This window comes from Bidens hawaiensis, unplaced genomic scaffold (genome assembly GCF_021521415.1).
Source record: "Bidens hawaiensis isolate Kalapana, Puna unplaced genomic scaffold, B.hawaiensis_p1.1 tig00013805_1, whole genome shotgun sequence".
NCBI lineage: Eukaryota > Viridiplantae > Streptophyta > Magnoliopsida > Asterales > Asteraceae > Bidens > Bidens hawaiensis.
The window spans coordinates 637,705-663,412 of NW_027492179.1; the positions used below are offsets into that span (position 1 = coordinate 637,705).

Consider the following 25,708-nt stretch of genomic DNA (forward strand, 5'->3'; position numbering starts at 1 on the left):
GACACAATGGTGTGCGAAAAGACACAATGACGAAAAAAGACACAATGATAAGCGAAAAGACACAATTGTGTGCGAAAAGACACAATGACGAAAAAATACAAAATGATAAGCGAAAAAAACAATGGTGTTTGAAAGGACACAATGATAAGCGAGAAGACACAATGGTGGGCGAAAAGACACAATGACGTAATTTTTGTTTTAAATTTTACATAACAAAATCATACTCATATTAAAGATAAAAAAACGCTTGTTACTATGATGAATTTTTTTATTTAAAAAAAATATCATACGAAAAAGTTATAGACGTTCTAAAATGATGGGGGTATTAGCACGTGCCTTGCATGTGGAGAGAAAAAATGTGTACAATTACCTCTATACCCTTTTCCTTTTGGTCCCCACTTGACACATGTCAATTATTTATGCCTTCTCACACTTCTCATTTTTGTTACCCTTTGTAGAATAACTTGACCCTAGTTATATAAACCATAATAATAATAACAATAATAATAACAATAACAATAACAATAATAATAATGTCTTATTAGCTACATTACTGAACGTATTCAAAAGATTTCAAAAAAGAATAAGAAGCTGGTTTGCCCGAGAGGTTAAGGGGGAAGACTTAAGACCCATATGCACATAAGTGCGCATGGGTTCGAACCCCATAGCCAGCATTCTTATTATAAACTTTTTTATTGTTATTATTTTGTTTTGCAAAACACTTGCTCTTTGTATCTTTAAGGTTTTAATCATGTTAAACTAGTCAAGTATATTGATGTGATTAGAGTTTTGAACTTTTGAATAATGTACAATTCCTTATATAGTTCTCTCGTAATATGTCCGTATATGTAATCTCGCGAGCTACTTTATTTTTATTTTTTTTTTACTTTTATAATACGGACGTTATAATTGAAATTAAGAAAAAGAAAGTTAAACGTTTATATATTACATAGACTTCTCTCGAGTTATCACAACTACGGAGAGTTCTTAAATGATCCCCAAATAAATATATATAAGCGCGTCGATAGGATTTGAGATAAAATTATTATTAGTGATTATAAGAAGAGTTAAAATACAATTAAATGTGTATGTAAGTGTTCCTCAGGTTGGAGTAGAGGTGTACAAAATTGGTTCGGGTTAAAAACCGAACTATGATGGTCAACTATTTATAAATATAGCTTTGTTATATCAAATTGATTCGGGTTATAAATCGGTTTGAGGCAAAGTAAAAACTTTTTTTTTTTTCATGTTTTTTAAATCGGGTCGGGCTATAAATGGTTTCAGTGAATGAGGCTACGAACCGGTTTTTTTGGTTACGTGGCCCTGGTAGAAACCGATTTACCGGGCCCATGGCAGGTTCATTTGTACATCCTAGGGCGGAGATAAATCGTTGAATAATAAAAAGTTTCTTAATATGCCAGGCCCAAAATTTTACGCGAAGCCTTTTTAGTTCACATGCTTAATTGTTGTTCAGGACACAACTTCTTTAAATACCCAATAACCCGAACCAAAACCCGGACATGCAATATAAGTTATAACCTTCGGTTTTTCATCGGGTCATATATCACGTTCCGGTTTCAGGCCCGGGTAAACCAACTATTTCAGGACCGGCCCGAAAGTGTAATCAAATTATAAAAAAAACAATTATACGGTTTCCATATTTGTTATAAGTTTTAACCTATAAAAAATAGGAGCCGATAACTATATCATAATATATACTTGTTTAAAAATCCAAATAACACAGCCAAATAAGCATAAACAGGAATCAAACTTTAAGCAGTTTTCTTTTCGTTCAAGAGCAAAAGATATCATATATTTGTTTCACAAGGTATTAGTTTAATCGTTTTAATAATAAGGACTATTGGTTTTTATTGGTCCCAAGTATTTCATTTTTGCCGGCGCTGGTCCCAACTATCACTTTAACTGCCAACGGTCCCAACTTTCACACATGTGTCTGCCACCAGTCCACGACTAACCGAGTACTAACTCCGTTATGTTTTAGCTGACGTGTCCATCCTACGTGTTAAAAAACGTTGACGTGGCTGCCTGCGTGTATATTAATAACAAAAAGTCCTTCTCCTCCTTCACAAATCCACAAATCTGCAAATTAAAGTCAAAATCAAACTCATACCCACAAACCCTAGACTCCTCCGTACCATCACCTCAACACCGGACCTCCACAAACCCGAATCCGCAGCCGAACCGGATCTCCCGAAGCGGACACCGATTGCCGGAGCCAGGGTTGTCTCGAATTGGGGAAACTGCAGCCGGAGCCTCCGTGGTGCCTTTCCGACTCGAATTAACCGATCCTAAAGCTACCGAACTTGTTCCTAATCCACCGCCATGGTTTCCGGTAACCGAACCTGAGTTATTAACATTCTGAGCTTCAGTGGCGGTGGCGGTGTGTATCGATGTCTGTGAGGAGTTGTACGGTGGTGGATGATTGTTGGATCCGTCAGGAGATGAGGTATCGGATGATGATTGCATGGTGGTGCCGATGTCTGTGAGAAGTTGTACGGTGGTGGCGGTGGCGGTGTGTATTAAGAGAGACGATGGGGTGAGAGAGACGATGAGAAGACATATTATTATTGTTATTATTATTATTATTGTTTTATTAGAAAAAGCCACGTCAGCAACAAAAATGACACGTCAACGTTTTTTAACACGTAGGATGGACACGTCAGCTAAAACATAACGGAGTTAGTACTCGGTTAGTCGTGGACGGGTGGCAGACACATGTGTGAAAGTTGGGACCGTTGGCAGTTAAAGTGATAGTTGGGACCAGCGCCGGCAAAAATGAAATACTTGGGACCAATAAAAACCAATAGTCCTAATAATAATAATAATTAATTATCTGTATATTGTTCTTCAATGATGTGAGTACTTGCTTTGATCAATATAGTTAGTTTCTTAGTCATCAATAAAAACAATAGTAAATTAAATAACTGTGTTTTTTTATACTTTTATATAATCTGGTTTGGTTTTATAAGTATAAGTGTCATGAAGTTAATACTTACATGACACATTCATAATATATTTTTTTTAATTTTTTTTTTCAACTTTGATGTTTCTATGGATTCAATGAATATAGAGAATTTATACAAATAATGTTTTTTTTCAAGTGTTTTTTGAGTTGCAGCCAATGTTTTCATAACCGGAGAGTGAACATGAAGCCTTGTTGGACCAGATTTAAGAACTGGATGACGGTATAATTAATTCAAAAATATTTAAATATTGCATAAAATTTAAATACTACTAAATTCAAATTTTGATAAAAATATGTTGTTATTTTGCTTATATTAAAAAAATATTAAAAAATATATATTTTTTGTAATGGAAAAACAAAATATGAAAAAAAGTACAAGGAAAAAAACATTTTGGCAACTATATTTGGTCACATATGTCCATGTTTTCTATATACAATGTTGATGAGTTGCTGATTCATGATGCTTTATAATTACAATAACATCTTAATAAGCATCAATATTATGTTACACTTTTGATCAAACTTCAAAGACAGGCCGATAAATCGGTCGTTTAAAGTTATGTTTTATCTCTAACGTGTCATACTGGTTTAAGTTAAAAGATTTAACTAATTACTTTGACATTATTTTAGTATGCAGAAGGTGATCGCTAAACCCGCAGCCGCGATTCTATATTCCCTACTTAAAGAAGGCGAGAAACGACCCGTTCAAGATATCATTACCGAGTTCTCCACAAAGGTCCCGCGCTCTCAGCATTATGCCATCTGCTCTGCACTTGTTATTCTTTTAGAAGACACACCAAAGTTTCTAAAACCGACCGAGCGTTTAGTTGCATTTGCGTTACTTCATCACTCGTATGCATCCGAGTCATCCGCCAACCCGTACGTTACCTTGCTTGTTAACGCTGCAAATGATGCAAAAACCGAAAATTTTGAAAAATTGTTTATTCGTCATTTGCTAGGCGGGGCCCACGAGGTTTTAAAATTATCAGCAGCAGATTACATCAACAAGTTTGACTCTGCATCAAACAATTTCCCACCGCTCGACCCGTTAGTGAAAAAGCCCGACCCGTTTACTTGTTTTTTTAAAGACGCTGCGATAAAAAATGTGATATCCGATCCAGATTTCGGGCCAGGTGACCGAGAGGAAACAGTAACGGGCCTAATACATTCGTCACTAGACGGGCTGTATCCTCATTGGACCCGGCCCGTTCCACCTAGACTCCCGGTTCTAGAAGGTGAACTAAAATGGGTCAATCTCGAAAACATTCACGGCCCGATTTGGGATCTCGGGTTGTGTGTTGACAAGAGTGCAGTGGTTCGTGAGTTAGTACAGCAAGCCTTAAAAGGCCCGCTAGCGCCAGGTCAGCAAGAAAGAGTTTTACTCGAGTTAAAATCCAACGCAAACCTCGTGTATGACTGCGGGTTGACTCCAAGAAAGTTACCAAAACTAGTGGAAAACAACCCGTTAATCGCGGTTGAAGTTTTGATAATATTAATGAACTCACCTAAAATATCTGACTACTTAACGGTTCTTGTGAGCATGGAACTGAGCCTGCACTCGATGGAAGTTGTGAACCTGTTAACGACTGAGGTTAAGTTACCAGCTGAGTTTGTGCATTTGTATATAACCAACTGCATTTCGTTGTGTGAGAATATTAAGGAAAAGTTTATGCAGCAACGGTTGGTGAGGCTCGTGTGTGTGTTCTTGAGGAGTTTGATCACAAACAACATAATCAATGATCAAGATCTTTTTTTCGAGGTTCAGACGTTTTGTATTGTGTTTGCGAAGGTGCCTGAAGCAGCCGTTTTGTTTAGGCTTCTTAAAACGTTATAATGATTAATGTTTTTCGTTCTGTTTTCATGTTAAGTAGTATTTTTAGTTGAGACGATTGAACTTGCAACTTTGTGATTTAAACTTATATGTTATTTACTAGTTAAGATTCGATAAAGGCAATTCGCATTTGAACAATAGTCACCCGAGTAGTTATGAAATTATTCTACCCGTTCCGTTTATTCTCTATACAGTGTTTAAATCTATATCTGCATCTATATCTACACTTCTATACTATATAACTATAATAAAAATCTCTTATGTCATGTCTCGTCTCCATATCATTCTCACAAATTTTCCCGCATTTCTCTTTTATTAAATATGCCTTCCCTCTTTTATATATATATATATATTAGAAAATAGTAATTATACTAATAACACATTTGTTTTAATACATCTTACCCTCCTCAGACCCTACCATAGCTTTGCTATTGGTGGGATATACTGAGTACGATGATGATGATGATTTTAAGAAAACTTTTAAAATCTAATTATGTAATTTCTTGTTCATATATATGAGTTTTTTTTAGGTTAAATTGTTAGTATACTTGGGTCGAGATATTGTACAATAATGTGTTGACGTACGATAGGTACGCTAGACGCTCAAAGGCAAACATACTAAAACGCTCAAAAACCCTCAACCAAAACTAAAACGCTCAGCCAAAAACCTAAAACGCTCAGAATACGCTTAAAAACGGTTTTCGTGAAAAAAAGTAAAAAATTGATCGATTAACGATCCAAAGCTGTTTTTTTCGGTGAACCAATGATTAGTTGGATATGTATTGACGATTCCGAGATGTTGGGATGTGATTTCATGGATCGATTTTCGTGAAAAAGGGGATTCATGTACCTACTGTACGTTAATGTATTATTGTATTAGATCTTTTCCCTAGTATACTTAATATATTTTTCCATGTATAAGATGTATAGAAAGGTTAAAAAAATATTATGTACTGATATTTTTCATCCGTGTAGTACACGGGTTCTAAGCCACAAAGTTGAGTTCATGTATATATGTGGAAACTAAATCAAAGAGTCGTTACATATTTGTATATTATGATATTGATTGTATAAAAAGAATTTATATCTATTAAGAAAAAGCTTGTTTGCCCGAGAGGTTAAGGGGGGAAGACTTAAGATCTTCCGCACATAAGTGCGCATAGGTTCGAACCCCATAGCTAGCAATTTATATTTATTTTTGTTAAACCTTTGTAATTTTCATTATAGTTAAAAGCTAGCAGTTTTTAGTTTTGAAAATAATCAGTCATGTATATCTTGGTTTTTTGTTATTTTTTTGAGTGATGTACATTTGCTAATATAGACTTCTTATTATGATAGGATAACTAAATATGAATCAATATAATAAAAACCGCGACGCATATATATAATACTTCGAAAAGCACAATCAGAAGCACCAAATCAAGAAAAATACGCAAGAAATTCAAGTGATGAGCTGAAGAGGTAGGTCCCCGCAAAGCCCAGTTGAACCCGCAAGACTCACCTTGAAGAGATACGTCTGCGCAAAGACCAACTGGATCCGCAGGACCCACCATGCTCAGAGAGATGAAGACCTTACACGCAGTAAGCCAGCTGTTCCCGCAGGAAAGCCTCCCTTGGTACAGTACCCTGCCTGTCCCCGCAGCTGTAGGTACAAGCCAAGAAAGAAGGCTACCCGCACTAACAGTAAGGCTACACGCATAAGGCACTAACTCTTAATACTTCAGTAATGTCACCTGAAGAAGGAATAAGCAGGGCGAGAATATTCCCGCCCAAAAGAGCCAGTCCGTACGCTTCTAGAAGATCTTTTGTACTATACCTACCAAGGTATGGACAAATAGACAAGATCTGACAAAAGCAACCCATGAACCAATCACAGGGTGACAGCTCACCGACAATAGTACGAGGAGGAGCACGCTCCAGTGCAAAATGTCACTATCAGCTGCTGCCTACCCACCAACTCCCATCGTGGCACGAACGTAGCCCATAGTTGGTGGAAAAGGAATATTATATACAGCTGGCCGTACCTGCTTGGAAACCTACCTTCAGCTATAAATACTCCAACACCTTGGAACGGTATCATCATCTTCTCTCTAGCTATTTCTCTCTATATACACTTATATTCAGAGCAATCTAGTCTGATTCTCACGCCGGAGGGTGGTCACAAGGAGGAACCCCCCCATTTCTCAGTGACGAGCTTACGGTGTCTGTTTTGCAGGTTGAGAAGAATAACCATCTTTGCCGGACCTAACCCTCGTGGGAAACATCTACTTAACCCTAAGATTATCCTTAATCTGCAGGGGTCACTTAGTGTTTCTTCATTGGCGCCATCCGTGCATTAAGCTAGAACTTACTCTTCTTTTTCTTAGTTTTTTCAAACTTCTGGAAAGATGGTTAAGGTTACTCCGATGCCAAAACCACCGAGTAACCAAGAAACTCCGGTAACCACAACCCCAGCTACTGGGGGGAACACTGGTGAATACACGATTGTTACGAACACTACCCCGGCTACCCAAGCCGGGGCAAGTGCAGTAAACAATCCCCTCATGGGATTCATTGATACCCAGTTGGGGAAATAACAGACGAGACTTCCGCGACAAACACCAGAACAAGTTAAAGCTTGGGCGGAAGCACGTCAGAAAGAATTCCAAGCCGAGTTGGACGAACATTTACGTTCACTCCAACAGGCCAATGACGAATTCGGAAACACTCAACAGCTCAACATGAGCAATGATTGCGAGTATGTGGATGATGAAGATTGGGAAGAATCTGACAGTGACGCAAACCCTCGTCATAAGGCGAAAGAGAAGCATAGAGAAGCAGACTTCCACTCGAGAAGAAATTTCGAGGAAACCTTCAAACCAAAGAGCACGGGGGGAAACCCACGTGACTTCTCCAAAACTTTCAGACCAACTGTTGCGAATGCGGGAACATCCAAATTTGCAAGGGACATTGCGGAAGCAATCGCTCCAAAGAGTGACAAACAGATGTCCAACATAGGCACTTACGATGGCATATCTGACCCGGACGATCACTTGAACAAATTTATAGCGGGGGCAACCGTCAGTAATTGGACAGAACCCACATGGTGTTACATGTTCCAAATGACGCTCGTCGGGGCAGCCAGAGCGTGGTTTGATCGTCTACCGGTCTACCACATCTACGATTGGGCAGACTTCCAGCACAAATTCAGCCAACACTTCAGTCAACAAAGAAAATATACTGAAGAGCAATGGACGATCCTCAACTGCATCCGGGAAGAAGACGAATCTTTGCTAGACTTCATCACTCGCTTCAACTCAAAGAAGCTAAGTCTGGGCACTATTAGCGAAGATCTTGTTCTCGCCGCTTTTATCCAGGGCGCTGAGTACCCAGAGCTCATCCGCACGTTGACAGGTAAAGACGGCATGCCATCCACGTGGGATGCCATCATGACGGCAGCCAAACGCTTTGCCGAAACGGAGAAGCAACTGGGTAGAAATCTTCCCCAGAGCACAAACCTCTACACGCAGAGAACAAGAGAAAATAACGTCCGTACCGCCCGACAAAACAAAAGGAGGAAGCTTGGTATTTGGCAGTCAAGTGTAAACTTTGACACCTGATTCAGCTCTCGCCCTTTCTTAGGCGGAAGGGACAACATGCAGTCGTCAAACCGGAATCCCAGATGGACGCCACTCACCAAAAGCGTCACCGAGATATTTGCCACCGAGAAACTCCCATGGCCAAAGGCTCCAATAATCCGACAGCGTCATAACGCTGATCAGAGCAAATCCTGTGACTTCCACGGGACAAAAGGCCACAAGACGGAGGAATGCACATCCTTGAAGGATGTCGTTGAAACATTCGTCAAAGACGGGAAACTCACACACCTCGTGGCGTCAATCAGGAACGGAGGGAGGAAAGACAATCGGTACAAGGGCAATGGACGGAAGCCCGTTGACATCAGCATTCACATGGTTCACAACAACATCAGAGGAAGAAAACGACGAACAACAGAGCCAAGTGCGTGGAAGGAAACAGAAGTGCGCTTCCCGCGTGTGCCAGGGGGCCCAACAAAGAAGGCCACATAGTCATCAAAAGCCAGCTGGGGCACTACATCACCTCCCGCACCCTTGCTGATAATGGCGCTTCGTCAACGGTCATGTATAGGCAGTTCTTCGACAGGCTAGACGACGAAGACATAGAACACCTAGAAACAGTTTACGCCTCGATGGAAGGGTTCGACGGCAGCACAAACACCCCCTTGGGAATCCTATCTTTCCCCGTCACTCTCACGGACGGGAAGTACTCCCGCACAGAAGAAGTGGACTTCGTCGTAATGAGGAAGCCACATCACACATACGACATTCTCTTCGGGAGAGATGGGATGGCAAGATTTAATGCCGTGGTGTCTTCGGTCCATGGTATGATGGGATGGCTAACAGCCGAGGGCGTCGCTATGATCACAGGCATTCCCCAGGTATGCATCGCATCTGTCTCATCTAAACCCAAACCAAAAACGGCTAAACCAACCACCTCTGAGCCAGAAGAATGGGCCTTCAATGGCAAATACCCTGACCAGGCCGTTACCATTGGCCAAACGATCACTAATCCCACACGCACCTTACTCAAACGCTTGTTGCAAAAAAATGCTGACATCTTCGCGTGGACACCAACTGACATGACTGGTGTACCCCGAAATAAGGCAGAGCATAAGCTCAAGTGTGACCCGGCGTTTGCGCCGGTCATACAAAAGCGTCGCGTAATGGGTGCTGAGCAGGCTAACGCGTGTAGAACCCAAGTCAAGGAACTCCTTGACGCAGACATCGTACGCGTTAGTAAATATCAAACATGGGTTGCAAATCCCGTCACGGTACCAAAATCCAACAAACAATGGCGCATGTGCATAGATTTTAAAGACCTAAACAAAGCATGCCCCAAGGATTGTTACCCGTTACCCGAAATTGACCTTAAGGTAGATTCATTAGCACCGTTTCGCCTTAAATGCTTCCTTGATGCGTATAAAGGGTACCATCAAATCCACATGGCTGTTGACGATCAGGATAAAACCGCATTTCGGACGCCCGATGGCACATTTTGTTACCAAATGATGCCTTTCGGACTAAAGAACGCCAGATCCACATACCAACGCCTGATGGACAAAGAGTTTCATACTCAAATCGGGAGGAACTTGGAAGTTTACATGGATGACTTGGTCATCAAAAGCCTCGAGCCAGAAGCAATGTTGAAAGACATCGAAGAAACTTTCAACACGCTCAGAAAGATAAACATGAAGCTCAACCCGAGCAAGTGTTCCTTTGGGATGGAAGATGGGAAGTTCTTAGGAGTCATCGTTACCAAAGATGGCTTCAGAGCGAACCCTGACAAGGTCGAAGCCATTATGAAAATGGAATCACCTACTACCATCAAACAGGCTCAGACACTGAATGGACGACTAGTCGCACTCAACCGCTTTTTGGCAAACCATGCGGATAGGTCTTTCCCATTCGTGTCAACATTGAGAAATTGTTTGAAGAAAACGCACTTCCGCTGGACACCAGAAGCAGAAGCAGCTTTTCAAGAGATTCGGTCACGCTTGGTCGAACTCCCAACACTCACAGCACCAGAAGTGGGGGAGGAATTAATTCTCTACCTCTCCGCCATAGACAGAGCAACCGGGGCAGTCCTACTAGTAGAACGAAAGGGCATCCAGATGCCCATCTACTATGTAAGCCGCGTCTTAACAGACGTGGAAACCGGTACTCCACCCTGGAAAAATTAGTCTTAGCGCTTGTACAGGCTTCACGAAGGCTAAGACGATATTTCCAAGGCCACCCAATCACCATTCTCACCAACTTCAAACTTGCTAACGTTCTTGGCAAACCCGAGTTTTCAGGGCGCCTAGCCAAATGGGCAATTGAGTTGGGAGAATATGCGATAAAGTACAAGCCAAGACCAGCCATAAAAGGCCAGGTCTTGGCTGACTTTATTGCAGAAGTCCCCGCTTCGCGGGAAAAAGAGTGCCAGGAAGAGGCTCAACCCTCTCCAGCACAAGACATTAACGATGTCTGGCGACTCTATACTAATGGAGCAGCCAACAACGAAGGTTCAGGCGCAGGGTTGAAACTAACTAACCCAGCAAGCCAAGAGTACACTTACGCTATTCGGCTGGATTTCCCAAGTACGAATAATGAAGCGGAGTACGAAGCATTCTTGGCCGGATTAAGAATTGCGCGTAAGATGGGGGTGAAAAACTTGGAAGCCCACGTGGACTCCATGCTAGTAGCCAACCAGATAAACGGGACGTACACGGCCGTGAACGACACAATGGCCCTGTACCTCGCACAAGCAAAAACCCTTATGCACGATTTCAACGATTGCAAAGTTGTGCACATCAAGCGAAGCGAAAACAAATCTGCGGATGCGTTAAGCCAGCTTGCATCATTAGCCTTCACCCACTTGGGAAAGGACATCCGCGTTGAACTTCTTGGAGCACCATCAGTCCCGCACAAGGAAATTTGTGTCATCCAAACCAGCACGGAAACATGGATGACGCCAATCATAAGTTACCTTGCGATGGGTGTATTACCAAAGTCAAAGACACAGGCAAGAAAGATACGCTGTAAATCACTGAACTATCAACTTGTCGATGACATACTTTACAGGCGTAATTTTCTTGGCCCACTCCTCAGATGCGTTGACGACCAAGATGCCGACTACCTCCTAAGGGAAGTACACGAAGGCATCTGTGGAGTACACGCAGGTCCACGCGCAGTTGTAGCTAAGCTAAACAACGCGGGATACTTTTGGCCGGGGATGCACACGGATGCGCTGGCCTACATCAGAAAATGTAGGTCCTGCCAGCTCTACGCACCCAACACGCATCGCCCGAAGAACGAACTTGTTCCAGTCACTTCTTCGTGGCCATTCCAGAAGTGGGCTATCGATGTTACAGGCCCATTTCCCACAGCAGCAGGAAACGTTCAGTTCCTAGTGGTAGCCATCGACTACTTCACCAAGTGGATAGAAGCAAAACCCCTAGCCCAAACAACCGCAAAACATATCAAAAAATTTATTTGGGAATTTATTATTTGTCGTTTTGGACTTCCACAGAATTTGGTGAGCTGTAACGGCACCAACTTTGCTGACCAGAAGCTATAAAAGTGGCTGAAAGAGCTTCAAATCACCCACACATTTACCTCAGTGGCACACCCGCAGGGTAATGGTGAGGTAGAAAGAGCAAACAAGAGCATCATCGACGGCATAAAGAAAAGACTCTTGGAGCATAGATCCGGCTGGGTGGACGAAGTTCCACATGTCCTTTGGGCAAACAGAACGCTGAAAAAAGCAAGCACGGGCGAAACCCCGTTCAGCCTCACCTATGGCACTGAAGCCATGGTTCCAATCGAGATTGGTCTACCCTCACCAAGAGTCATAACTCAACCAGAAGACAATGATGCGGAAAGACGGTTAGACCTTATGCTAACCGAAGAGCGCAGAGACTTAGCCGCAGCGCGTGAAGAGAACTACAAGCGACAAATGCAAAAGTACTACAACACGCGGGTGAAACTCTGCAACTTCAATGTCGGAGACTACATACTGCGTAATAACGAGGCTTCGAACCAGGAGCGCCCAGGAAAATTGGCCCCGGTCTGGGAAGGGCCATACATTATTAAAGAAGTTCTGGGAAAGGGCGCATATCGGCTCGAAAGGCTCGATGGCACCCCCATCCCAAGAACATGGAATGGAGCTCAATTACGCACATGTTACATGTAGATCAATTCCAAACTTGTAAAGAAAAAGCCTAGAGCCACTTCTAATGGAAATGATTCTCTTTATCCCATTGATGTTGATAGCCTTACCTTTATACTTATGAACTGACCACACTGATATGCCGGTATTCACCGCATAAATAAGTGAGGAAGTAAGTCGTTGCGTGTGGAAAGTGGCACAACCCGCATAAACACAAAAACAGTAAAAATTTCTAAGGGGAAGATGAGGAAAACCTTCACGCAGGTCAGATATAGATGAAGTTTGGTCATCCTACTAAGTGAAAGTGACGGTCCTACCCGCACAATCATGATAGAGGAAACATAACATTAACCTATTATCTGACACGCGTCGAAAGGTTAACTTATTTAAAACACTTAGAAAATTGATAAACTAAAATATGCATGAGCAAATCATATAATGTTTACAAGGCAAGGCATTAACAAAACATTTATATTCACAATAAAAGTTGTTCAAACATTACAAAAATTGCTAAGGTATCTACCCGCCTACAAAAAGTACAATTCTATCCTAACGGCTTGGAAGAATCAAGGTTCAGGCTTCAGGACCACTCCCTCCAAACCCACTTGAACCCGCACCATCAGTTGGCTGCGGCTGTTCAAGGAAAGCTTTGAGAACAGCTAGCCCGTCATCAGCAGCAGCAACTTCATTAACCTTCTCCACAACCGGATGAGAGAAAGCATCATACTGGTTCACAGCTTGGTCATAGGCAGCCTCAGTATCAACATCGTGTAAAGGAAATTTGGAAGGCGAGATGCCTTTCTCTGCAAATCCTAGACCAAGTAAGAAACCAGCTTTCTCTCCATCCTCATGAGAAGCGTTGAGGGCTGCGCTCATGGCATCATCATAGGATGTGTCGGCGAAAATCCGATGCACAACCTACAAAAAGAAAACTTTTCTAAGTATAAAGAAAAAGAGCAAAAAGCAAAGGATAATGGAGCTATGCGTACCTGCGGCAACGCTTCTCGTAGAAGCTAATCCTTATTGGACAGAGCCTCCTGAAGGGTAGCTTGAGCTTGATCGCGGGCGCGTTCGGCCTCATTCTTGCTAAGGTTGGCTAGCAACACCTCCTTTGCAGCAGCCTCCTCAACGCCTTTAAGCTTGCGCTCAGTGCGATCAAGCACACCCCTCTGATCCAAGAGCTCCTGTAGCTTCTTGGCGTCCTCCAGAGCCAAAGCCTCATGAGCCTGCTGAAGCTTCTCCAGTTTAGCTTTCAGTTCTTCATTTTCAGCGTGTAGAGGCTCAGCAACAGCTTCAGCTTTGGAGACCCTTTCAGTAGCATTGCGCGCAGTTTCCTTGGCTAACCTAAACTGTTCGTTAACAGCTTGAGTAGCCTTGGAACGGGTCTCATGCCTAGCTTGCATTTCGGCCTCAAGGTCCTTGAAGGCCTTTTCTCTCTCAGTGACGGCGGCGGCAAGCTTCTTATTTTCCTCCCTCAGTGATCGCACCTGAGCCCCCTCCCTAGCTAATCATTGCCTCCCCCAATGCACCACTTGGAGCGGCATGGCGCGCCCAATCGACGCAGTCTGCAGCCGTCCTTAGAGTTGTTCCTCGGCGGATATTCCACCTTGGAGCATACACCTCATTGGAATCCGAAACTGGAACAACAAAAAACAGTTTAAGAAAAAATAACGAAGGATGGATAACAGGCTAAAGTAACCCCACGCACCTGTAGGGTCGATAACAGGCCGATAGCTGCTAAACCCATCACCCGAACCTAAAGGATATCCATCCAAGAGGTCAAGGAGATGGGAAGGAGGCAAAGATCGGACCCCCTCATCAACGGAGGTAAGCCTAGAGGTCCCAACTCCAAACATACCTGAAGAACTGGCTAAGGACGAGGTAGTCGTTGACGCCGAATGTGACACTGTAGAAGCCACTGAGGTATAGACCATCGGAGATGAACTCATTTGAGATGAACTCATAACCGTGGTAGCCGCTGCAGATGAGCTCACAGAAAAAGTCACCGCCGGTCCGGTGAATGACGTGGTAAATATGGCACTGACGGCCGGCGATGAAGTTGAACTGCTAAACGCAACAACAAAAGTGGACACCATCGTCGGCACAGCAGCCACGACAGACGACGTCATAACCGGAACAGTTGCTTCAACAGTATAAGCAACTGAACCAGTACCAGAAACAGGTGCAACCGCCTGGGTCATCGCCTCGGATAGGTTGACCAAACCTATCGTCGTGGGTCCTGAACTAGCTCCTCCCGCACCACTTTCTTCAAAAGCAGATAAGTCCACTCCTGCATGAACAAAGATATAAAAAACAAATGCGGAAGGAAATGCGGAAAAGGTACACAAAAAGTATACTTATTGGTTTTCTTGATCTTGAAAGCCCTGACAGGCGGAGATGGATCCGATGAAACTGGCCTCTTCACGCCAGTTACCTTCGCAACGCTTGGCGGCTCGGAAGTGACAGTCGTCTCAACCTCTGAGACAATGGTCTCGTCACCACCACCAAGGTTCCCCGCTGCCTCCTCACTTTCAGTCTCGGAATCAGACTGATTCCCCAGGTCAACGAAGGTAGCAACCTTCGTTTTGCCCTTCACGCCAGCCGCCTTCTTTTTCCTCACAATAAAAGGCCCATCTGCGGATCCCTCATCAGAAGATGACAAGATCAGAGGAATTCCAGCAGAAGTTTGAGCATGAAGAGGACGAGGATTAAAGAACTCCTTACCTGGCCGAGTGGCGCTTAAAATCTCGTGGCCTGGCGGATAGACCTCTACGAATCTATCCGCAGTCTTCTCCAAAATGGGCAACTCGTTCTCATCAAGGTCACGAGTACCCAACCGCGCGGGACCACCAGTCTCCCGCGGGTGCAAGAGCGACTGTAAGTCGTTCCCCTCTGAAATAAAAATAACAATGTTAAAAGGAAATCCTAAACCAACACAAAAGACGGAGCATACCATAAGGAATATAGTTCAAACCGTATTCAAGAACGATAGGTATCTGCGGCGTCCCAGACCCGACATCCTTCCACACGCGGCTCATCCCAAGCATGACCATCCCAGACTCCGCGAAGCGGTAAACAGGAGTCTGAATCTAGGAAATCTTGGTGAACCACTCCGTCTCCTGGTAATTGGAAGCCGGAAGGTTAGGAAGTGCCCTCCCATTCTTGAACGACATCGCGATGGGAATGACACGAGCGGAGATGTAGAAGAACTCACGCTTCCAAGAGCGAAGGCTACGCTCAGTAGCATAGATCTTCAAACCCTTGATCCGAGTGACAAGGGTATACCAACCCTGGACGCACCTCCAGGTATAGAAGGTCATCAGGCGGTCAACTCGAGACTCGATATCCAAAATACGGCACACCCATTCGAAATGGCGAACTTTAGCAATTGCCATTGGGTGCACCTCCGTCAAATGAACACCGTGTTTCTCCAAAACACGGTATACGAACTTCGTTAATGGGAATCTTAGATTCCCATATATGAAGAACGAAGCGTAAACCCCTATCTTGCCCTTAGGGGCATCGTATACCGTCTGGTGGGCCTCCGGAAACTCCGGCTCATAGGGCTCCAACATAAATTTCTTGACGATATAATGGTATATATCGACAGAAAGAGTACACTGACACTCGCCAGCAGTACTCTTATCGTCCTTATCGGACGTCGACGTCGGGTTCTCGAGGTAAACGTCGGACTCCTCGACGTTAACCTCTGGGTCATGAGAAGAAGACATTTTTTAATGTTAAGACAGCGGTTTCAGGAGAATCTCGCCGGAAAAGATGAGTATTCGCCGGAAATCGCTTAAAAGGAAAAGGAGAGTGAAGTGAAGATAATGGACGAAGTACACCCTCTCCCCCTTATATACTCATCGTAATGAATGCGATGAATTTAATGCGGATGAGAGAGAAAGCGCAGGCGCAATGACACGGCGACACGTGTGGATAAAGCAAGCTGGCAACAGGTGTCGGAATGGCGCGTGTCATGAAACTCGCGCCACGCGCCTGAAAAAGCGTCCTGATTGACCACATGCTGTCACGTCGTCGTAACTTCCTGCACATCCTGAAACCGTCAGAAGACGCCAACGTCCTTTCAACCGTTTGGACTGTCCTTATCTTTTCACCAACCCTTCGAATTTCAAAAAGATTCAAAAAGATTCAAAAATAAGAGGGAATATACCCCCTTACCTTGGAAACAAGAAACCATAAGACACGTGCGGGTACAGTGTCAAGGCGAAACCCTTCACATACTTAGCACTTGCAGGGAATTGAAACCAAGAAGATCGATCTTATGGGCCATGCTTGCGGAAAGGGAAATAACACCCCTGCATGGCGGGACATTGAGAACTAGATTGTTTAAAGCTTCAAGGTGGAATTGGTTGTTTAACATAACTGATCACTGTGTCTAAAACTACCAAAACCTCGTGGAGAATTTACACAAGTGAAACTCAACGCTCCCGACTTGCGAAGAGGTTACACACCTACCCGCATCATACCCAAAGATCAAGCAGAAAAAGTCAGGAATTTTCTGCAAGTGACATTAGGAAAACTGCGGGAAGAATCCCCACGGAGAAAAAAAAAACGAAAACCCCTTTTTAAAGCCCCTTGTTTAAAGTCCAAAAGTTCCCCTCACTTATTAACAATTCATGAGAGGAACAATGGACTTGGGGGACTTGAAGAGGTAGGTCCCCGCAGAGCCTAGTTGGACCCGCAAGACTCACCTTGAAGAGATACGTCTGCGCAAAGACCAACTGGATCCGCAGGACCCACCATGCTCAGAGAGATGAAGACCTTACACGCAGTAAGCCAGCTGTTCCCGCAGGAAAGCCTCCCTTGGTACAGTACCCTGCCTGTCCCCGCAGCTGTAGGTACAAGCCAAGAAGGAAGGCTACCCGCACTAACAGTAAGGCTACACGCATAAGGCACTAACTCTTAATACTTCAGTAACGTCACCTGAAAAAGGAATGAGCAGGGCGGGAATATTCCCACCCAAAAGAGCCAGTCTGTACGCTTCTAAAAGATCTTTTGTACTATACCTACCAAGGTATGGACAAATAGACAAGATCTGACAAAAGCAACCCATGAACCAATCACAGGGTGACAGCTCACCGACAATAGTACGAGGAGGAGCACACTCCAGTACAAAATGTCACTATCAGCCGCTGCCTACCCACCAACTCCCATCGTGGCACGAACGTAGCCCATAGTTGGTGGAAAAGGAATATTATATACAGCTGGCCGTACCTGCTTGGAAACCTACCTTCGGCTATAAATACTCCAACACCTTGGAACGGTATCATCATCTTCTCTCTAGCTATTTCTCTCTATATACACTTATATTAAGAGCAACCTAGTCTGATTCTCACGCCGGAGGGTGGTCACATTGAGGAACCCCCCCCCCCCCATTTCTCAGTGACGAGCTTACGGTGTCTGTTTTGCAGGTTGAGAAGAATAACCATCTTTGCCGGACCTAACCCTCGTGGGAAACATCTACTTAACCCTAAGATTATCCTTAATCTGCAGGGGTCACTTAGTGTTTCTTCATGAGCGTAAACCGTTCTACTTGTATATATAATACTAGGTTATTGACCCGTGGGCACCACGGGTTGAAATAATTAAATCTTGTAACATAAAACGATAATTTTAAAGTCAAAAACAAAAATCATACATACATATTGCCACGATAATAGAATATACAATTGTTAATAACTTTCCAAGAAAAATAAAACGATCTTTACAATCACTCCATGGATAAAAAATAAAAACTTCATATATTATTAAACAGTTCCTTATAAACCACATTTGAAGTTTGATTTGTAACTTTACCCTCCTTGTCTAAAATAAGCATTTTAACTCCGGCTCTACTCTTCACTCTGGATAAAGCCATATATAACTGACCATGTGTAAACCCCGAATGTCGAAGATATATTCCAACTCTTGCTAGGGATTGGCCTTGACTTTTGTTAATTGTCATTGCAAAACAAACCGCTATAGGAAACTGTCTTCTTTTCAACTTGATTGACAATTTTTTATCTGTAGGAGTTAGTGTACTTCGAGTTAAGTAAGTGCGATGACCAATGTTAGTACCCGAAATGACCTTTACTTCGATAAAACGCCTACCGCATTGAATAATCTGTAATCTTGTTCCGTTGCATAAACCGTTTTTCTGATCAATATTTCTTAGCAACATTACTGGGACACCAACTTTTACAACCAATTTATGATTAGGCATACCAGAATGCTTCAAACCATTTAGAAAATCCGGTGAGTGCAATGCTTGATCGAAACCAGGCCCGACAGTTTCAGAGTTGTCAATACTATCCGAACTTAGATATTCAACTTCTTCTCCCGGAAAGAAAGTTAAAAATCTGTCATTAATATCTTGGACAACCTCGTTTAAGGGTGCAAGTATGGCCCTTTCTTGGAAATAAGAAATATCATTAAAATTATCCAATAATGCAGGATAAACAAAATCAATAAGTTCTGAAAGTGGATCAGCAGAATCACCGATCAAAAGATCATTTGGTATTTCTATAACTGAATTACCATCATTGTCACCACCAAGTGTACCTTCAACAACTTCCAACAACCAATTTGCTAACTGGGAGGCCTCTTCAAAATCGGATGGGTTACACCCGACAGTTAACCTCATGTTTTTGGTTAACTTCAGAACTTTACAATTGGACCACAAATGGGACGAACAAAGTGACACATTAACAATATCACTACGTGATCCATTTTGTATTACGGGTAGTATTTGACGAAAGTCACCCCCAAAAACAACAACTTTCCCCCCAAATGGCTTTCGAGTACTATCACGGTTAACACCTTTTAAAACATCTTTGAGACTCCTATCCAAAGCTTCAAATGCATGCTTATGTATCATAGGAGCCTCGTCCCAGATAATCAGATCAGTTTGCTTAATTAAGTTGCAAACATCTGGATTTTTTGTTATTAAACAGGTAGAATCCTCAGTTAGATTTATAGGAATTAGAAATCTAGAGTGAGCGGTTCTACCTCTTCAAGTAACAAAGATGCTATACCGCTTGAAGCCACACTTAAAACGATTTTTGATTTCGATCGTTTGGAAGCAGATAAAGTCTTCCATAAAAATGTTTTTCCCGTGCCTCCATATCCATAAACAAAGAAAACACCACCATTTTTTGCATCTACTGCTTCCATTATCTCGTTAAACACACTGCATTGCTCATCTGTTAACGAACTATAAAGTCGTTCAAACTCACCCGTCATATGATGTGTATCGTACGCAAGTTCTTCGTTCATAAAACGATTTGTTGATGCGGAAATTGAATCATCATCAGGGAAAGGCATGGTGGGAAAACAACGCAAACTACAATTGTTTCGCAACAGGAAGTTTTGAATTTCAAGTAGAGCGAGGTTCTTTAGTTGGGCTTCTGAAAGTACCAAATCTGTAGGCAATAAAAAAATTGTTAAACAATTAGGTTTTTTATAAACATATTTGTGATAAATCTATAAAAAATAAAAGAAAAACATTTGATACCTTTATTTTTCTGCTCTATTTGTTGTTTATATAGAATGCCATCAATTAAAAACTTCCAACTCTTTTCCCAAACATCGTCCGGCCGAGATAAACTATATGTGATTAACATTGTTGCAAATAAACTGCGTAAGTAGTAACCACTTGCAGTATGACTTGCTTCTTCAATAGCTTCTATATACTCATTGACATCATCTAGAAGCCCTCTTTTATAACATGCATCTCTATACGTAGCACACACTTCACCATCAACCTTACGAATATCTTCAAAGCATTTAGGACCTTTATCCTTATTTAACAAAATTCTTAAAAAGTATGCTTCATTAAAGGAGGGTGGAACATGATGAATTCGACCGATGGAAAAACCACGTTTACGAAGCTCCCAAACACTTGCGTCTTGTTTCCAAACAAATTTTGTTGGAAACTCTGCGTAAGTTAGGGTTTGTGCAAGATCATATTTCTGGTTACACTCCATCCAACCGGTGAATCTTGACGAACCAACAGTGGGTTTGTTTAAAACGTCTTCAACATCATCATCATCTGCAAACACAACTGTCTGTTGACCGGGTAAATGAAACGGAAGTCGAGTAACTGAAGGAAATCTATAATGCACATCAAAAGCAAATATTCTCCATGCCGCCTCACATGCAGACAGAAATCTGCAATCATAAAATGCCTTAACTTCGTCTACATTTTCATCTTGATTAGCAGCATTGTTTTGTACAAGGGATATAGTTGCACGATCGGGACCTTTATTAATGTACTTAAATAAATACTTTATCGAACCCTCTTGATTACACCATTCGACGTTGATATGGGCTTGATATTTTTTTAACAGTTTCTTGTTATAAGGAACAACATGTCTGTTGTCTAAATTTACCCCAGACTTAACAACAACATTACCCAAGTCTCTTCTTCGATAAACAGGAAAGCCATTAGAATCAATGGACGTTTCGTTTTGAAGTTTCTTTGGGAAATTTTTTGAGCATTCGTTATCCACCATGCAAGTGCATTGAGGGTGAGTAACACCACATGGACCATGCATCATGTGGTCGCTTACAAGCGAATACAACTCCGGATCTTCATTCTTTTCTGGAATTTCTGCAGAGATAAAGTTGTCTATACACTCCGGATTATGAATTTTGTGCTCAGAATGCAAAAAAAGGCAAATGTGTGCATGGGGTAATCCACGTTTCTGAAATTCAATTGTGTACACACCTGCATGATATAAGTAGTTGTGAATTAGATAACTTATTTAAAAAAAAGATAACATATGTTAAAATTAATTGTTTTGATAGCTTAATTTTGATAATTATAATCAACAATATCTTAAAAAACCAATGTTATTATGAACTACAAAAATAAAACATACCAGCTTGAAGCTTCCCAAACAAAGCTTTATCCTTCAGATCTTTCATCAATGAATCAAGCTTCATTTTAAATACCCGACATAATATATCGGGCCTGTCTTCGGACTTTCGATTTTTATTTCGTAAAAATCGTTTGATTTCCGGCCAATTCGGGTTGCATGTTATGGTTATAAAGAAATCGGGATAACCAAACCATCTACATATAGTCATTGCATCAAGGTAATTTTGCATCATATACCGAGCACCTCCGGTAAATGAAGAAGGTAAAATAATACGTTGGCCAGCAGAGGAAACGTCAGATGTTCCAGCCGAATGTAGATTTCTTAGGTTTTCATAAGTTTCAGACCTAAGATTTTTTTGTCGTGTGCGTACATAATGCAACCTTTGAGTCTCTATCATCGTGTACGAATCTACAAACAGCTGCTGAGTCAGTCTTCCGCCATTTAAAGTTAGCGGGTAGCTGTCTGGCCTATCTTGAAATCTGTACACCCAAAATTCACGCATAGTGCACTTCTTGCGTTTGTTTTTTGTCGAACCTCGAACATCACGATGCAGTATGTCAATACTATAACCATCGTCACCATATAGGAAAAAAATAGGATACTGAAGAGGAACATATGACGGATGCAATTCACTAATACGTTTCAAAGATCCACTTTGAGTTGTGACAATAATATCTCTTTTATCAACTGCATCACCAATATCACCAACGATCAATGCTGCAACTTCAGAAGTTGTTGGGAGGTTGTACGTCCTTGCGTCTCCTTTGCGTGTTCCAATTATTCTCAACTTTAAATCCAAATTTGGGTTTTGTTGAAAACAATCCCTTGCAAGCCGATAACTTTTAACCAACGGATTATGAGAATCCAACATGTCCTTGAGGAAGCAAATAATTTGGTTGTCCAACAATTTATCAGTTGAATCTGTTTCCCTACATAAAAACTTGGACTGGGCAAAAAATCAAATTACGTCTAATTAAAAAAATATCATTTTTTATACAAATATGAATGTAATAGTTAAAACAATTAAAAGAGTTAAATGACGTACCGAAATATGTCTCGTCTATTTGATATTTCATTTTCAGTATCGTAAATGTATAGTTGAGAGAACCGTGGTTTGGCGTCAGGCATTGGAAGAAGACTTCCCAATGAATGATAATTCTCTCCACCAAGTCTAAAAGTAAATGGAGCGTTTCCTCGATTAATAGAATTATCAATCTTCCCACCAAGAGACGTAAAAGAAAACATGGAATTATATCGTCTAATGTTTTGAAGAAAATACTTGCTGGTACTATCATGACCAAGGAACAAATTCATAAAACTCATTGGTGGAGGCTTGATGTCCGGAAGTTGCACATCACCGGTACTACAACAGAGTGAGTAACTTGTGACACCGTTGTTTGTTTTTCCTTTGTTGGTCTCTAAATCCCATAATAATGCTTTGCAAACTCCACACATGACATTTTGATCTCCATGATCTAAATAATCTGTTGAAAATAGAATATGACGTGAATAAAAAACAACTTTGATGAATTATATATATATATTAACTATGAATAACGTAGTTGGAGATATTTTGTTAGTTAAACCATCACTTATAAAAAAATACCTTCCTAAGAAATCAATAGTTACGCATACATGGTTGAAATTATTTAATATATAAATGAAAAAGTTAATAATGGCTGAAATTATTTATTAATAATGTATAAAAGTCTAAAGCAAAGTATATAAATTACATTAATAAAAAAATTATACAGTAACCAATAAACTATTCATATCATATGTTTTCTTTACTTCACATATGTATATATATTAATAGTTTACCACAAAATTGAAAACGTTATTTTGATTGGTTCTTGTTAAATAACACTATGTCTTATTTAACATATGTATATATATATATATATATATATATATATATATATGAATAGTTTCCAAAAACATTAACTTTAAACAGTAGGGAATAACAGAATGAATCCAAAAAAGTACAACACGAATACATATAATTCAATGAAATATGATCTCCAGTTAAATTATAAATTCAATGAAATATGTTACAAAAGTTAAATTATAAATATAGTAGCTAACAAAACCAAATGTAATTGAATTCACGTACCTGAAGATATCGATTTGCAAGGATTGATAGACTCGTTTTCACCGTTAAGCGTATCAAATTGATCTAAGTTTGGCATGGGTATGGGATGATCAACATTAAAGCTTCTGCGAGACGCACGATGCGTTGATGAGGATTGACCAAACAACATTGTAGATGAGGAAGAACATCCAGGCCTTAATATATTAGATGAAGAAGTAAAATGGTGGTTGGTAATATTAGACAGTGGTGTCAAACGATAAGTAGATGTCACATTCACACCTAAAATATAAAATTGGTTGTTAATATACAAAGAAACTACAACATCATATATAAATATTTAAATTCATAAATAACATGTGTTAAAAAAACATAATTTGTACTTGGTTTACCTGGTGATAACAACTGTTGTTGTGGATTTGTAGTTTGACGACTAATAATGTTGAGTCTTCGGTTTAAAAACAATCTCTGATTTATTTGGTTTTCCATTAAGCAATCTTTTAATGTGTTTGTTGGTGAAACTACATAATTATTAATAATTACAATGTCAGTTAATAAAAACAATAAAGAAAAAATTAATATAGATAAAAGAAATAACAAAAACATAATAATAAAAAAATACATATTAACTAACCTATGGAAGTTTCACCGGTACCGTTAATTGATAATAAAGGACGTGATGTCTGATGTTGTTGGCCCATTGTTGAAGTACTGGAATTAGTTGATTGAATGATTGTATTCAGTCTACTACCACAATTAACTACAAATACAAGTAATCATCATGATCAATTTAATTTAGTGGTTTATAACAAAATTATTAGAAACCAAAGTTTACCGGTTGATGTGTTGTTTATATTGTTGTTTAATATTTTACTTCTCCTTCCGTCAAGAACCATCTTTCTATGTCTTCGCTTATCCTTAGCAATAGATTCTTTGGTATTCAACGTGACAACTATTATATTTTAAAATTAAAATTTGGTTAATTAAAAGCACGGATATAAGAAATATATGTAGTGAATACATATATTTTGAATATATCGAAAAAGAAAATAAAAGTAAATAATGTACCTGTGTTACTGGAGCTTGTGGAAATATAACCTTCGTTAGTTGTTGGAGGGTGATTTTCTTGTCCATTGTAGAATCGCGTAACATTAGATGATGTCAATGGATGAGACGCTAAATTGGTTTTGTCGTTAGAATAACATAATAAATAGAATATAATAAACCATAAGTACTAAGAAAGACAAATTAGTCTGTACACAAAAGTTTTGTTATATTTGCTGAAATACGTTAAAGCTCGGTTAAGTAATACGCTATTGTAATTAGTTCTGATTTTCTTTGTAATTTATATAAAAAAACAGAATATTAAACATAAATATTAAAAACACAAATGAATATTGATTCCTTTTTGATTTTTAAATTGTAGAACGTAAAAAATGATTTTGGAGATCTATATTAGTTTGACGTAAATAATGTATCAATTAATACTCCTGTGTTATGTAAAAAATGGCGGTAGATATATGTAAAAATATAATTTATATTTCGTTTTTATAATAAAAACATATATAAAATTGATCTTCAATAGGTAAAAATTAATAAAATCATTTTATTATATGTATCTTTTAAGTAAAATATGATACTTTAAATTAGTTTTAATAACGAAGTAAGTTACGTTGTAAAATATACTCAAATACACGACGAATAGCAAAAATTTTAGTTGCCGTATGTCATATAAAATATAAGATCTAATAAAAAAAGACGGTCATCAAATATAAAAAATTAAAATCAATTAATGAATTCTAAAAAAATTATTACCGTTTGATATGATACTCAATGGTTGTCTAGACGATGACACTGCATGTATTTGAAACAAAATTAATATTATTATAACATAGTATTTACATAGTAACCTTAAATTGTGAAAGTCACTAACCATTTGTATTATTCCTCTTATTGGAAGAGGATGATTGAGAATCTGTGGGTCTCTTTGATCTTGAAGACATCTAAAGATAAAATTAAAAAAATATGATTAACATGTGAAATTTATAAATCTAATATGATGTAGAGAACAATAATTACATAGGCTGTAATTATAAGAATTGCGATTATGTAAAATAGCGTATTCTCCAAAAGTAAATCTTACATACCTTCAAACTTATAATAATACTCAACTTAAAATGCTATCAAAA

The 25,708-nt window shown here is 40.2% G+C and overlaps 2 protein-coding genes and 1 pseudogene across 2 annotated transcripts; 1 reads left to right on the forward strand and 2 right to left on the reverse strand.

Moving 5' to 3' along the window:
- The first annotated feature begins 3,556 nt into the window (after positions 1 to 3,556).
- On the forward strand, positions 3,557 to 4,859 carry LOC143544950 (uncharacterized; annotated as a pseudogene).
- A 9,910-nt stretch (positions 4,860 to 14,769) lies between these two features.
- On the reverse strand, positions 14,770 to 19,425 carry LOC143544992 (uncharacterized). The gene is made up of 2 exons (XM_077036956.1): positions 18,337 to 19,425; positions 14,770 to 14,835 (listed from the first exon to the last, which is right to left on the reverse strand). The coding sequence occupies exons 1-2, from the start codon at positions 19,423 to 19,425 to the stop codon at positions 14,770 to 14,772; spliced, it is 1,155 nt and encodes a 384-aa protein (XP_076893071.1).
- A 104-nt stretch (positions 19,426 to 19,529) lies between these two features.
- LOC143544993 (uncharacterized) lies at positions 19,530 to 24,220 on the reverse strand. The gene is made up of 7 exons (XM_077036957.1): positions 24,154 to 24,220; positions 23,912 to 24,040; positions 23,544 to 23,801; positions 22,476 to 22,914; positions 21,431 to 22,359; positions 20,062 to 21,276; positions 19,530 to 19,969 (listed from the first exon to the last, which is right to left on the reverse strand). Exons 1-7 carry the CDS (start codon positions 24,218 to 24,220, stop codon positions 19,530 to 19,532), a joined length of 3,477 nt encoding a protein of 1,158 aa, XP_076893072.1.
- Positions 24,221 to 25,708: the final 1,488 nt, after the last annotated feature.

Coding starts and splice junctions, on each gene's coding strand:
- LOC143544993 (XM_077036957.1), bottom strand. CDS start 24,220: ATGGGCCAACAACATCAGACATCACGTCCTTTATTATCAATTAACGGT. Junction 21,277..21,430: donor GTTTGGGAAGCTTCAAGCTG/GTATGTTTTATT, acceptor TATATCATGCAG/GTGTGTACACAATTGAATTT. Junction 19,970..20,061: donor AATAGAGCAGAAAAATAAAG/GTATCAAATGTT, acceptor TATTGCCTACAG/ATTTGGTACTTTCAGAAGCC.
- LOC143544992 (XM_077036956.1), bottom strand. CDS start 19,425: ATGATACATAAGCATGCATTTGAAGCTTTGGATAGGAGTCTCAAAGAT. Junction 14,836..18,336: donor CAAATCAAACTTCAAATGTG/GTTTATAAGGAA, acceptor TTGTTCATGCAG/GAGTGGACTTATCTGCTTTT.